General features: G+C 43.3%; 1 protein-coding gene across 1 annotated transcript in view; it reads right to left on the bottom strand.

The window, feature by feature from the left end:
- Nucleotides 1-13,701, bottom strand: part of LOC103202447 (RING1 and YY1 binding protein) — a 140,383-nt gene extending 126,682 nt beyond the window's left edge. Inside the window, exon 1 of the mRNA XM_007947332.2 lies at nucleotides 13,637-13,701. Coding sequence (XP_007945523.1) covers nucleotides 13,637-13,701 — 65 coding nt within the window. The remainder of the gene's footprint in view (nucleotides 1-13,636) is intronic.
- Nucleotides 13,702-14,722: the final 1,021 nt, after the last annotated feature.

Below are 14,722 nucleotides of genomic sequence, written 5' to 3'. Positions count from 1 at the left end.
CCGGTTGCTGGCAACGGGTGTAGGGCCATGCAAGGCGCCCCAAGGGTTGTCGCCGGGTCGCCAGCCCCCAAGCCGCTCCAGGGAAGTAGTTCCGCGCAGTTTGCGCGCGCCGCGAGGGCTTGCAACAGCTGGGCCCCTCGCCACGGCCTCGAAGCTTGCAATGCCTCAGGAGCGGGCAGAGCTTACCTTCACTCGGGTTTCCCCTGCACCCTTCGATACCCACACATCGAGGAGCTTTGAACCTGCGCCTGAAATCCTTCTCTCCAGCCGATATGCTGGCCGGAAGCCCTTTCCCACGACCCTGACTGGGAAACTGAGCAAAAAGGGTGTGGCACAATTAAAATCCCCCAAGGTGGGACACTGGCTCTTCTTGGTTATCCCCAAACCCACTGCCATCAAGTGGATTCCAACTCTTAGCGATCTTAATTAATTGAGTTTCCCAGGAGGTATATCTTTTTGGAAGTAGATTACCCCACCTTCCTTCCACAGAGTGGCTGGTGGATTTGACCCTCCAAGCTTCAGGTTAGCAGTCTGTGGTTAGCACCACCACAAAGCCTCAAGTAAGGCGTTTTCCTAGGGAAATTGCTATTTCACATCCTGGCGGCCCTGTGCTAGCACGTTTACCTTTGTGCCTCAGCTCCTTCATCTCTTATATAGGGGAAAATAACCCTCCTCCTGGGGCTGCTTTGAAAATTCAGAGATAAATGCACAAAAATTATGCAGGTAGGTCAAGGCCTGGCACATGGTATTGAATTGGGAAGTATTAAAATTGGGCCTGGGTTGTGCACCATTTCCTCCACACCAGAAGATTGTTGAAGGCCAGGAACAGGTAGTACCCTTCTCTTTCTGCCTTGCTCCCAAGAACTCTTGCCAAATTGACAGGATCTTGACTCCAGATCTGCACCCTCTGCCCTCAGGTACTGGGGAGTCACGGTAGGGTGAGGATTCAGACAATGAGATAAAAGACAAGGCTAGGCTGAAACCTTGGGAGGGGGAAGGCACAAGGCCATAGGACAAAGCTAGGAGTTGGGAGGTGGGGATGACAGTGTCCTGGAAGATAAGAGGGCTTTCAGCTCCACTGAGATAGGCCTGGTTTATAAGCAAACACAAAGTGGGTTATCAGGATTGTCCCTTGGAAGGAAAGCATTCTGGAGCATGAAACCAGGGAAGTTCACAGAGACTGAGTGCTCAAGAAGCAGGAAGTCCTAGGATCAGTCCAGGATGAGAAGAGAGAGAATAAATGAGGGAGGGAATGTGTCAATGAGCAGCCTGGTCAGCACATGCTGTCCTCTCCAGGCAGGCATACCCTGGAGGGGCAGGAGGAGGGGCACTGTTTAGCAAGGGTCAGCAGCCTTCCAGGCCTGCTGCAGCTTTAGGGGAGGGGAATGAGGAGGCAAAGGGCCCAAGGGCAGAGAGGCCAAAGAAAGCTAACTGGGGAGTAGAGGAGCCAGGCTCAGAGAAGCCTTGACCTCTGGTGTCTCCTGGCATGCTCCCAGGATGCTGTGGCTGGTGTAGAGGTATTGAAAGAAGGGGTATTTAGAAATCTAATTGAAGGAGTGGCCTTGGTAGGAAAATTAGGTAGCCGGGGACCACAGGTAGTTGGAAGGAGATTGGCTTTTTATTAATATTATTGTTGTGGGAGTTCTGGTGGCCTAGTGCCTAAGGCATTTGACTGCTAACCAGAGGGCTGGAGGTTCAAACCCACCAGCCACTCCTGGGAAGGAAGATTGGGCAATCTATTTCTGTAGTGATACCACCTAGGAAACCCAAGGAGGGGTCGCTATGAGTCAACATCTACTTGACAGCACTGCACTGTTTTTGTTTGTTTGTTTGTTTGTTTTGGATTGTTGTAGTTTACAGAGTGCAAATGCAGCTCAAATTTTTACAGATGTCTACACCCTTGTAAGTATCATCTAGATCAAGATAGAGAACATTTTTAACCCCCTAGAGAGTTCTCCCCACCAGAACCAGTTGCTGGTTGATCAACTTGACTTGACTCATGGAAACCCCATGTGTGCTCCATAGTATTTTCAATGGCTGCTTTTTTGGAAGTATATCACCAGGCTTTTCTTCCAAGATGCCTCTGGGTAGACTTGACCTCTAACCTTTTGGTTAAAACCAAACATTCAATTCTGACTCACAGTGGCCCTATAGGATAGAGTACTCTTGTGTTTGGCTGGCTTCTTTTGCTCAACATAATAGTTTTGCAATTCCATGTTATTGCTATATCAGTAGTTAATTTTTGTTTTGTTTGGAAAGTGTAGTATTCCAAATGCACCACAATTTATTTAGCCATAGGATACTGACTTTTTTTAGTATATCCTTTTGTATGCTTTGTCTTATACTGTTGTTGTTGTTAAGTGCTGTCGAGTCAGTTTTGACTCATAGCGACCCTATATACAACAGAACAAAACAGTATATGGTCCTGCACCATCCTCACAATCTTTGCTATGCTTGAGCCCATTGTTGCAGCAACTGTGTCAACCCCTCTTATTGAGGGGCTTCCCCTTTTTCACTGACCCTCTAGTTTACTTAGCATGATATCCTTTTCCAGGGATTTGTCCCGCCTTACACTATGACCGAAGTATAAGAGACAAAGTCTGGCCAGTCTCACTTCTGAGGAGTATTCTAGCTATACTTCTTCCAAGACAGATTTGTTCACTTTTCTGACAGTCCATGGTACAGTCAATATTCTTCACCAGCACCACAGTTCAAATGCAACAGTTCTCCTGAGGTCTTCCTTATTCATTTGTCCAGCTCTCATACGCATATGCAAACCAAAAACCAAACTTGCTGCCATCGAATTGATTGCAACTCATAGCGACCCTCATTGGGTTTCTGAAGCTACAAATCTTTATGGAAGTAGAACGCCCCATCTTCTTTCCATGGAACAACTGGTGGGTTTGAACCACTGATCTTCTGGTTAGCAGCCAAATGGCTTATCCAGTACACCACCATATGAGGCTATTGAAAATATCATGGCTTGAGTTAGGCGCACCTTAGTCTTCAAAGTGACATCTTTGCTTTTTAACATTTTAAAGTGTCTTTTGCAGCAGATTTGCCCAGTGCAGTATGACATCAGATTTCTTGACTGCTGCTTCCATGTGCATTGATTGTGCATCCAAGTAAAATGAAATCCTTGAGAACTTCTATCATTTCTCCACTTATTGTGATGTTGCTTATTTGTCCAATTTTGAGGATTTTTGTGTTCTGTATTGTTGAGGTGTTATTCATACTGAAGGCTGGAATCTGATCTACATCAGTAGGTGCTTCAAGTCACCTTCACTTTCAGCCAGCAAGGTTGTGTCATCTGCATATTGCAAGTTGTTAATGAGTCTTCCTCCATTCCTGATGCCACATTCTTCATAGAGTTCAGTGTCTCAGATTATTGCTCAGCACACAGATGGAATAAGTATGGCAAAAGGAGAGAGCCCTGACACCCCTTTTCTTTTCTTTCTTTCTTTTTTTGTCTGTATTAGCTTTTCAAAAAAAGAAGATCTTAAAAGATGTTTTAGGAGAAAAAAAAGTTACAGAATAGAGAACTAATTTCTGTGAATTTATCAGATCCGTACATCACCATGTATTTGTAAATGTAGAGGCTCTGATTTCATTCAGCTGTTAGAGGTAATTATATATTGAAAGTCTCCTCATCATTATGGGAGCCAGATAAGATTACTTCTGGAGCAGTGGGGCTCTAGAACAGTATGGTTCTAGGTGGACCATAATATGATTCTAGAGTTGTGATGCCTTAGTTACCAAACAAACAAAAATCAAACTCACTGCTGTTGAGTCGGATCCGAATCATAGTGACCCCTCCTTGGGTTTCCAAGGCAGTATCACTACAGAAGTAGATTGCCCAACCTTCCTTCTGAGGAGTGGCCAGTGGGCTTGAACCTCCAGCCTTTTGGTTAGCAGACAAATGCCTTAGACACTACACCACCAGAGCTCCTATTAGTTAGCTAGTGCTGCTATAACAAGAATACCACAAATGGGTGACTTTAATAAACAGAAAATTTTTTTCTTAGTTTCGGAGGCTAGAAGTTTGAAATCAGAGCAACAGTTCTAAGGGAAGGCTTTCCCTCCCTGTTGGCTTTGGAGGAAGGTTCTTGTCATTTTTTCAGCCTCTGTTCCTTGGTTCCTTGCTGGTTTTCATCTCTGCTTTTTTAATCTACTCCTTTAATACCTCAAAACCCACACTGGGTTTCTGAGGCTATAAATCTTTATGGAAGTAGTATGCCCCATCTTCTTTCCACAGAATGGCTGGTGGGACTGCTAACCAGAAGGCTGATGGTTCAAACCCACTAGCCACTCCTTGGAAGGAAGGTTAGGCAATCTACTTCCATAGTGATACTGCCTTGGAAACCCAGAGAGGGGTAACTATGAGTCAGATCCAACTTGACGGCTCTGAGTTTGTTTTTTTTTTTTTTTTTATTATTCTCCTTCCCTACTGTTTTTTTTTTTTTTTTTTTTTTTTTTTTTTTTGGTTTCATATCTCAAAAGAGGTTGAAGACTCAAGGCACATCCTATACTGATACTACCTTATTAACATAACAAAACCCATTACCAATTGAGATTACAACCATAGGTATAACCCACTGCCATGAGGTTGATTACTAGAATCTGCTTGTAAAGATTTATAGCCTTGGAAACCCTGTGGGCAGTTCTATTCTGTTTTATAGGGTCACTTTGAGCCACAGGATAGGGATTAGGATTTATCACACATATTTGAGGGGACACAATTCAACCCATAGCAAGTAGTTTCCATGCTGAGTTCTGTAGGGAACTGGTCTTTTTCCCAAGTGTTGTCGTAGACTAGTGTGGGGTGAGGGGAAGTGAGAGTTGACAGAGAGCTTCTCCTCTGCTCCTGTTTCCCATCTTGAACTTCTGTTTCAGGTTTCATTTGAAGGAAGGTGTTTTGATTACCTAGTGCCACTCTGACAGGAATATACCACAAACGGGATGGCTTTAACAAACAGGAGTTTATTCTCTTAAAATTTTGGAGGCTTTAAGTCCAAGTTCAAAGTGCCAGGCTCTAGGAGCTGGGTGAAAGCTCCTTAGCCTAAGACTTCAGCTCTGCCTCCTGTTCCCAGCCCACTGAAACTGGAGGCTTTCTTCACTCAGACAGCTGCTGGCTACCGAGGCTGACAAGTCCAAGGTCGACAAGTAAAAAGGCACAGTCCCAATGTTACCAAACAACATGGCCGGCCACTAATTCAAGTCCAGGTGAAGTTCCAAGATCAGCAGGGCATGGCAGACTGTCGAAAAATGGCTTGGCTACATGCAGGGTTCAAGTGTGCCAAAAGGCTAGAGACCAATCCCAAAACTTTTCCTTATATACAGGAAGTGAACCACATCCCTAAAGCAGCTACTCAGCTGCTCACAGTAGATTCCACCATGGAGATGATTACCAGTCTCATCATGGGGAATACTACATCCAGCTGCCCAGCCACTCAACCAGGCCCAGCCAAGTTGCCAACAACTTTAACTACCACAGAAGGGTTCTACTGCTTTAAAAATTATTTGAAACCCACAATTCCAGAATAGCTGTTGTTTAAAGTACTCCCCTAGAAATAACAATAACAAGAAATAAATGTCTGGTATAAATGGTTCCACAGATACCACATCTTGACTCTCTCCTCTTTATTCATTCCTTACTCATTCCTCTGGCTTCATCTCTGTTCCTAGAACACTCATGCTTCTACCTCAGAGTTGGGCTTTGCACTTACTCATCCCTCAGCCTGAAGTGGTCTTCCCCCAGGAACCCACATTGTCAGTTGCTTCACTTTCTTCAGTGTTTTACTCGAAAGTTATGTGCTCTGTGAGGTTTTCCCTAAACACCAATCTAAAACCTGATGCCTCCTGTCTCCCTTCCCTGCTTTATTTTTTCTCCCTAGCATGTATTGTTGGGAGCTCTGGTAGCATAGTGGGTAAGGCACTTGACTGCTAACCAGCAGGCTGGTGGTTCAAACCCACCAGCCACTCCCCGGAAGGAAGGTTGGGCAATCCTACTTCCGTAGTGATACTGCCTCGGAAACCCAAGGAGGGGTCGCTATGAGTCAGGGCTGACTCGACGGCACATAACAACAACAAGCATGTATTGTTATCTAACATATTACATTTTTGTCTTGTTTATCAGATCTTTGCCCCCATAGAATCTTTTTCTGTAACAGCTTTTTATCCCTACTGTTACATGCTCTGGTAGCTTAGTGCCTAAGGCACTTGACTGCTAATTAGAAGGCTAGCGGTTCAAACCCACCAGTCACTCCTCGGAAGAAAGATGGGGCGATCTACTTCCGTAGTGATACTGCCTTGGAAACTCAAGGAGGGGTCACTATGAGTTGGGTCTGACTCGACAGCACATAACAACAACAACAACAGTTACATGCCCAGTGCCTAGAACAGTACCTGGTATACGTATGTTGAAGAGAATTTTTTCACTTAACAATAATTTTTTGAGCAGCAACTATGTGCCAAGCCCAGTGCCTGGATCAGGAAAATCAGATTAATAAAATAGACTTAATCCCTAATCTCATGGAGTTTACATTCTAGTTGAGGAACCAGACATGATACAAATAATTTATTATAATTGTGACCAACACTGTAAAGACGAAGTACAGAATGCAAGGTGAAAGGATCCCAAGGAAAGGAAGGTGCTGATGCAGCTGGTGAGGGAGGGCTTCCCTGAAAAAGTAAAGGTTGCCTAGGAGATGAGAAAGGAAAAGTGTTTCAGGGTATGGCATTTTGGAGGAGCTAAAGGCAGGCACTTGTGGCTAGAGGGGAGGAGAAAGAGGAGAGTTAAGGTAGAAGTGGAGATGCTGGCAAATTCCTGTATGGCAGCTTAGCCCTTAGGAGTGAGGTTTTTATCCTGAGTGTCATGGGTACCGTTGATAAGTTTACCAAGAATCTCTCTGCCCAGGGCTGGCTGTCATCTGCCTTAGTGAAAAAGATAGGCAGACTCTTTGAGCCTGGGTCTAAGTGGAGGGACCTTTAGAATAGCCTGGGAGCTGAACCAGGAAAGGCAGCTTGGGTGGACTTCCCTCCTTTCTTTTACCCAAGAGAGAAGGGAAGGCTACTGGTGTGTGCCAAAGGAGGGACCCAGAAAGCTACCACCCTAGCCTTGAAATTTGCAAGTGCAAATTCCCAGGTGGAAAACCTGAATACTTGCTAGGACTGGGACTTTGAACCTTGGGAATACTGGATAACAAGAGAAAGAAAAAAGCTTTTCCCCAGATACCTTATCAGGGCTAACCCATACCCCACCCCTGTTACACTTTCTCATGGTCTGAGTCCCAAACTGGCCTAGGGTGAAATTTTCACCAATTGGCAGTGAAATGAGAAAAATAATTTCAAAACTATGTAAGTACTTTACTGTGTCCAAATAAGTTGCCAATGGTTAATTCTTGGCAAAGAATTTTACTGTTATTGTTTATATCTTCCCAGTTATTTCTTTTCTTGGAGAATAGGGTAATTTAAATGTCCTTTTTTTCAATGGAATGATAGCAATAGTAGTTGGTAGTTTCCTTTCTTAATGTGTCCTCAGTTGGCAAACTCACAAGTTGACAATTCTATACTTATTTCCTTCCACTCTCCCATCACCAACTTTTTCCCCAGTGAGTCCAAAATCTAAATGACAGCTGTAATGCAACTTTCACAGCCAGTGAAATTGAAGGGAAAAGGAAGGAGAAAGTGGTATCACTAAAACCAACCAATTGCTGTCGATTGATTCCAACCCTGGTGACCCCACGTGTGTCAGAGTATAACTGTCCTTCACAGTGTGGATTTTTTGGAGGTAGATCATGAGGCCTTTCTTCCTAGATGTTTCTGGATGGACTCAAACCTCAACTTTTTGGTTAGCAGCCAAGTGCATTTCCTGTTTGCACTGCCCAGGAATTTCAGGATATCGGTAGGTAACTGAAAAAGCCATTCAAGAAGGACTGGGAAGGCTAAGATTTCCATCCTAATTCCCAAAATTTAATACCATACTTTCCACTGAATGTTCCTTCTGGGGCTTAAGAGAGCAACTAAAGACCTGAAATGTCTTAAGGACTGGGGAGAACCTGGCTCTCAAAGATTTGTGCTGGTATCACTAGAAACATCTGAAGAGTGATGCTAAAGATAGGATTAAATGCTAAAGAAACAACTACAGAGTCAGAGAGAGGAGGGACTTCCTGACCATCTGTGTTTGAACCTTCACCAAATTTTGCAACCAGTTACAATGTCATCTGTGCACATGTTTATCAAAGATGTGAAGTTTTATTGATTTGCTTTTTCTAGAGTTGGAAATAACACAAGTCAAAATTGGCCTGGGTTGTACCTCACACCAATTATAAAAATTATCTGAAAAGGAATAATAGAACTAAACGTAAAACTTAAAGCTGTAAAACATACAGAAAAAAACATAGGAGAAAATCTCTGTGATTTAGGATAATGCAAAGGTTGCTTAGATGTGACACAAAGAATGTGAGGCATACAACAAAAAGTTGATAAATTGGATTTTATCAAAATTTAAAATTTCTGCTCTTTGAAAGACACTGTTAGGAAAATTAAAAAAAGCCAACAGCTGGGAGCAAATGTTTGTAAAACATACATCTGATAAATACATCTAGATACATCTAGAATATATGAAGAACGTATTCAGAACAATAAGAAGACAAGCAAACTAATAAAAACTCAAGCACAAGGTTTGAATAGACATTCCACCAAAAAAAGATACACAAATGGCCATAAGTAATAAGGATGTTCAATATCATTATTCATTAGGGAAATGCATATTAAAACCACTACTATACATCTGAATGGCTTAAATCAAAAACCCTGACAACCCCAAGTGCTGGGGAGAATGGGGAGCAACTCTCTTACATTGGTGATGAGAATGGAATATGATATAAATCTTCTGGAAAACAGTTTGGTCACATAAACCATATGACCCAACAATCCCACTCTTAGGGACTTACCAAGAGAAATGAAGACATATGTTCCCAGAAAAGAATCTATGCTCATCCCCCGAAAACCTACAGCTTTATTCATAATCACCAAAATCTGGAAACAACCTAAATGTTCCTCAGATGGTGAATGGATAAACAAATTGTAGCACATCCATACCATGAAACACTACTCAGAAATAAAAACGAACAAACCACTGACATATGCAACAACACGAATGACTAACAAATACATTAACCTAAGTGAAAGACGAGTTCTGATGATGCTGTGGATAAAACATTGAGCTGCTAACCAAAAGGTTGGCAATTCAAATCCATCAGCTGTTCCATGGGAGAAAGATGAGGCAGTTTGCTTCTGTAAAGATTTACAGCCTTGGAAACCCTATAGGGCAGTTCTATTCTGTCCTATACGGTCACTGTGAATCAGAATTGACTTGATGGCACTGGGTAAGTGAAAGATGCCAGTTTATAAAGGTCACATACTGTGTGATTTCATGTATATGACATTCTAGAAAAGGCAAAGCTATAGGGATGGAGAATAATTTAAGGGTTGCCAGGGGTTAGGAATGGAAGATGTGACTACAAAGGGGTAATAACAGGAAATTCTGGAGGTGATGCAAATGGTCTCTATCTTGATTGTGCCAGAAGTTATAAGACACAGTGCATTTGTCAAAACTCACAGGCCTGTCAAGTGCCCTGGGTAGACAAATAAAAGCTTGATAATTTCAGAGCACACACAGGCCAAGAAACCATGGCATTGAGTGTGCTAACGCAATGCACTGCCGTCGAGTCGGATCCGACTCATAGTGACCCCTCCTTGGGTTTCCAAGGCGGTATCACTATGGAAGATTGCCCAACCTTCCTTCCAAGGAGTGGCTGGTGGATTTGAACCACCAGCCTTCTAGTAGCAGTCAAATGCCTTAGGCACTATGCTACCAGACAAATACACATCCAAATATGAAGTTGTTGTTGTTGTTAGGTGCTATCGAGTCATCTCTGACTCATAGCAACCCTTTGTACAGCAGAATGAAACACTCCCCGGTCCTGTGCCAGTCCCATGATCCTTGCTATACCTGAGCCCATGGCTGAAGCCATTGTGTCAATCCATCTCATTGAAGGCCTTCCCCTTTTTCTTGACTGTCCACTTTACCAATCATGATATCCTTCTCCAGGGAATGATCCCTTCTGACAACATGACCAAAGTAGGTGAGATGAAGTCTGGCCATTCTTGCCTCCAAGGAGCATTCCAGCTGCACTTCTTCCAGGACAGATGTGTTAGTTCTTTTAGCAGTCCATGGGACTCTCAGCACTTTTCTCCAACATGACAAATCTGAAGAGAAAATTTATTTCTTTAGATTTCAAACACTGTAATAATAGATATAAAGCAAAAGTGAAAACCTCTTGCAAAGTTAAAAACAAACACAAACTCATAGGCCTGTTCACTAGAAAAGGTAAGTGTTACTATATATAAACTGTACCTGAATAAATCTGGCTTTTTATCATCCTGGGTTGAAAAATTCTCCAAGCCACTTCATTATATATTATTTGCCTCTTTAATAGTAATGACCACAAGAGCTAGCCTAGCATGTTGCAGTTTTGCCGTGTCCCTGGCACTGTGAATAATCCTTTGCTTTCCCCAATATTCCTCTATGCAGTAATTCACCCAGTTATTTAGGCCAAAATCCTTGGAGTCATCCTTCTTCCTTCATACCCTACATCTAGTCCATCAGCAAATCCTTTTCACTTGACTTTCAAAATGTATCATGAATCTGACCACTTCTCATCACCACTGTCACTATCACTCCAATCCAAGCAAGGATTGCCTTCCAATAACTAGTCTTCCTACTTCCCCTCTTGCTGTCTGTAAGCAAACCAAATTCATTGACAGAGTTGATTCCAACTTATAGTGAGCCCCATTGGGTTTCTGAGGTGGTAAATCTTTAAGGAAGTAGAGTGCCCCAACTTTCTTTCCCAGAGTGGCTGGTGGGTTTGAACCACCAGCCTTCTGATGACAGTCAAATGCCTTAGGCACTGCATCAACCAGAGCTCCTTCTCCACCACCACCACCCCCCCCCCCGCATTCTTTTTTTAAAAATTGTGGCTTGGGTGAAAGTTTACAGAGCAAATTCACTTTCTATACAGCAGTTCACATATACTTTATCTCATGACATTGACTACAAATTGCCCCAATGCAACAGCTCCTCCCCATAATTACCTCCCACTTCCACCCCATAGTTACCTCTTCCCTGTGTCCTTCCCTCCATGTACTCCTGCCCCCTGAGCTGTCTCCCTATGCATACGTTGTTGTTATTCGCTGTCGAGTCGGCCCCGACTCATAGCGACCCCTCCTTGGGTTTCCGAGGCAGTATCACTAGGGAAGTAGCATACACAGCCCTTCTATTGTCCCATTATTGTTCTCTCCAAGGTGTGTATTTACCTAATGTAAATGTTCACCTCCTATGCCTGTCTTTTGTTTTCTCTGGAAGCCACAGGAGCAGGTTCAGTTCCAGACCTGAAGGGCAGCTCAAGGCCATAGTTTCAGGGGTTCCATCAGAATCTATCAGACCAGCAAACCTGGTCCCCCTTTTTTTTTTTTTTCAAATGATTTTGAGTTTTGTTCCACATTGTTCTCCCACACTCTATATAGGATCTCCCACAGAGACCCCCCTCCAAGTGGTGAACAGTGGTAGCTGGGCACCATCTAGTTCTTCTGGTTTCATAGTCATGTAGGCTGAGGATCTCATGGTGTACCAGTCACTTAGAGTAATTGTTTCCATGAATCTTTAGTTTTCTTCATTCTTCTTTTTTCTGGATAAGGAGAGAGCTATCCTTGCAACTAGATGTCTGCTTGCAAGCTTTTAAGATCTCAGTCACTACTCACCAAAGTAGGATGTGGAACAATGTTTTTGTGTAGTATGTTATGCCAATTGAGCTTGATGTCCCATGTGACTATGGTTGGGACAGAGCTCCTTCTTCCTATCTATGTTGTTGTTGTTGTTATGTGCCGTCGAGTCAAACCCGACTCATAGCGACCCCTCCTTGGGTTTCCAAGGCAGTATGACTACGGAAGTAGGATTGCCCAACCTTCCTTCCGAGGAGTGGCTGGTGGGTTTGAACCTCCAGCCATCTGGTTAGCAGGCAAGTGTCTTAGCCACTATGCTACCAGAGCTCCCTCTTCCTATCTATACTTGTTAGGATATGCTGGGTTATGCTAGCAAGGTTACACAACTATCAAATCCTAGTGATTTATCCCAACAAAGGTTGAGCTCTAGCTGAATGCCAGGTCAGCTCAACTCTGCTCTGCTCCACATCTTGCTCTGGAACCCAGGATGACCAAGTGTGACAGAGAAAAGGAACTCTGCAGGGCTTCCCACTGGCAATTAAATACTTTGTCTGGAAGTCATATCACATATCACTTATGCTCATAATTCATTGGCAAGAGTCATATGAGCTCCCCTAATGACAAAGGACAGGGAAGTGCACCTCAGGAAGTGGAAAACTAGAAATATCTGGGAATCAGCTTTGTGAGTACCACAATTCTTGAAATTCTTTTATGCACACAGCTGTGGTAGTTAACTTTGTGTGTCAACTTGGCTGGGCCTGGTTGAGTGGCTGGGCACCTGGATGTAGTATTCCCCATGATAAGACTGGCAGTCAACTCCATGGTAGAATCTACTCTGAGCAACTGAGTAGCTGCCTTAGGGATGTGGTCTGCTTCCTGTATATAGGGAGAAGGCTTGGGGAACGGTCTAGCTTATGGCATGCTTGAACCCTGCATGTAGCAGAGTCATTATTCAGCAGCCTGCCATGCTCTGCTAACTTTGGGACTTTCAATGGACTTGAATTAATGGCCTGCTGTGTAGTTTGGTAACATCGAGACTGTGCCTTATTACTTATCAACCTTGGGCTTGTCAGCCTCAGCAGCCAGCAGCTGCCTGAGTGAAAAAAGGCCTTTAGCTTCAGTGGGCCGGGAGCAGTAGCAGAACTAAAGCCCAAGGTTGAAGGGCTTTCACCCAGCCCCTAGGGCCTAGCAGTTTGAACTTTAACTTAAAGCCTCCAAAATTGTAAGAGAATAAACTCCTGTTGTTAAAGCCATCTCATTTGTGGCATGTTCCTGTCAGAGTGACACTAGGTAACTAAAACACTGCCTAAGGCATTCGACTGCTAACCAGAAGGGTGGTTGTTCGAACCCACTAGCCACTCTTCAGAAGGAAGACTAGGCAATCTACCTCCATAGAGATACTGCCTCAGAAACCAAAGGAGGGGTCATTATGAGTCAGAAACAACTCAACAGAAAATTAGAAAGGCCATCCCACTTACGGTATATTCTTGTCAGAGTGGCACCAGGTAACCAAAACAACAGCAGCCAGAGGAAATCTTTGAAGGTACTGATGATAAAGTCACTCCTCTGCTTTCAAAATCCTCCAATAACATCTATGGTTGGATTGACACAGTGGCTGCAACAATAGCTCAAACATAGCAGTGACTATAAGGATGGTGCAGGACCAGGCGCTGTTTCATTCTGTTCTATATAGAGTCACTATGAGTTGGAACCAACTCCATACCACCTAACAACAACTTCTATGATACTTAGAATAAAATCCAGAATCCTCACTGTGGCCTTCAAGATCCACCAACTTCATCTCCTTCCAACACTTCACCCCAACGCAGCTCCAGTCACACTGACCTCTTACTGTTCCCTGCCAAGCACAACATCTCCTTTGGGCCTTTCTACCTTTTCTGCCCCAGATGTTCCCATGGCTCCTCCTCTCACATTATCCTAGTGTCTGCTAAATATTCTCCCTGCCTAAAATAATCTTGTTGTTGTTGTTATGTGCTTACATAATATAATCCATAGTCACTTGCCATCCACTTACCCTGCTTTATTTTTCTTTATAACCATATCACAACCTGGCATTACATGTCATATTATTCATTTGTTGCCTGAGTCTTCTACTAGAATTTAATTTCTATTAGGGCGATGATTTTGCCTTATTCACATCTATATCCTATTATTATTATTATTGTGATAAGAATATAGATAACTGGAGTCCCTGGGTGATGCAAATGGTTAAACATTGGACTACTAACTGAAAAATTGGCTGTTCAAACTTACCCAGAGTCACCTTGGAAGTAAGGACTGGTCATTTGCTTCTCAAGTAAGCAAATTCACTTACAAGGTTACAGCTTTGAAAACCCTATGGAGCAGTTCTACTCTGCATACTTGGGGTTGCCATGAGTCAAAAGTGACTTGATGGCAACTAACAAAAACAGCAATATAAGAAAGAAAACATTTGTCATTTGTACAATCTTGACATGTATCGTTCACTGACATTAATTATATTCATCGTGTTGTTCAGCCATCACCATTAAACATCCTTATATTTTTCCATCACCCCTAACAGAAGCTCAGTGTCCCCTACCCACCAACCCACTGCCATCAAGTCAATTCCAACTAACAGCAACCCCCATTGGGTTTCCAAGGCAGTAAATCTTTATGGAAGTAGAGTGCCCAGTCTTGCTTCCACAGTGTGGCTAGTGGGTTTGAACCACCAGCCTTCTGGTTAGCAGTCAGATGCCCTAGGCACTGTGCTACCAGAGCTCCTTCAGTGTCCCCTAAACATTATATTTTCCTTTCCCTCTCCCTCTCACCTATCTCTGACCACTAATACATTGTGGTCTCCATATACTTGTGTATTCTGGATATTTCATGTAATTGGGATCATACAATATTTGTCCTTTTGTTACTGACTTATTTCACTACCTCCATAGGGTTGTTG

The sequence above is a fragment of the Orycteropus afer genome, unplaced genomic scaffold, assembly GCF_000298275.1.
Source record: "Orycteropus afer afer isolate SDZICR_OR568_19922 unplaced genomic scaffold, OryAfe1.0 scaffold00180, whole genome shotgun sequence".
NCBI lineage: Eukaryota > Metazoa > Chordata > Mammalia > Tubulidentata > Orycteropodidae > Orycteropus > Orycteropus afer.
Note: the sequence above shows the minus strand (reverse complement) of the source record. Positions and strands in the feature narration are given on the sequence as shown.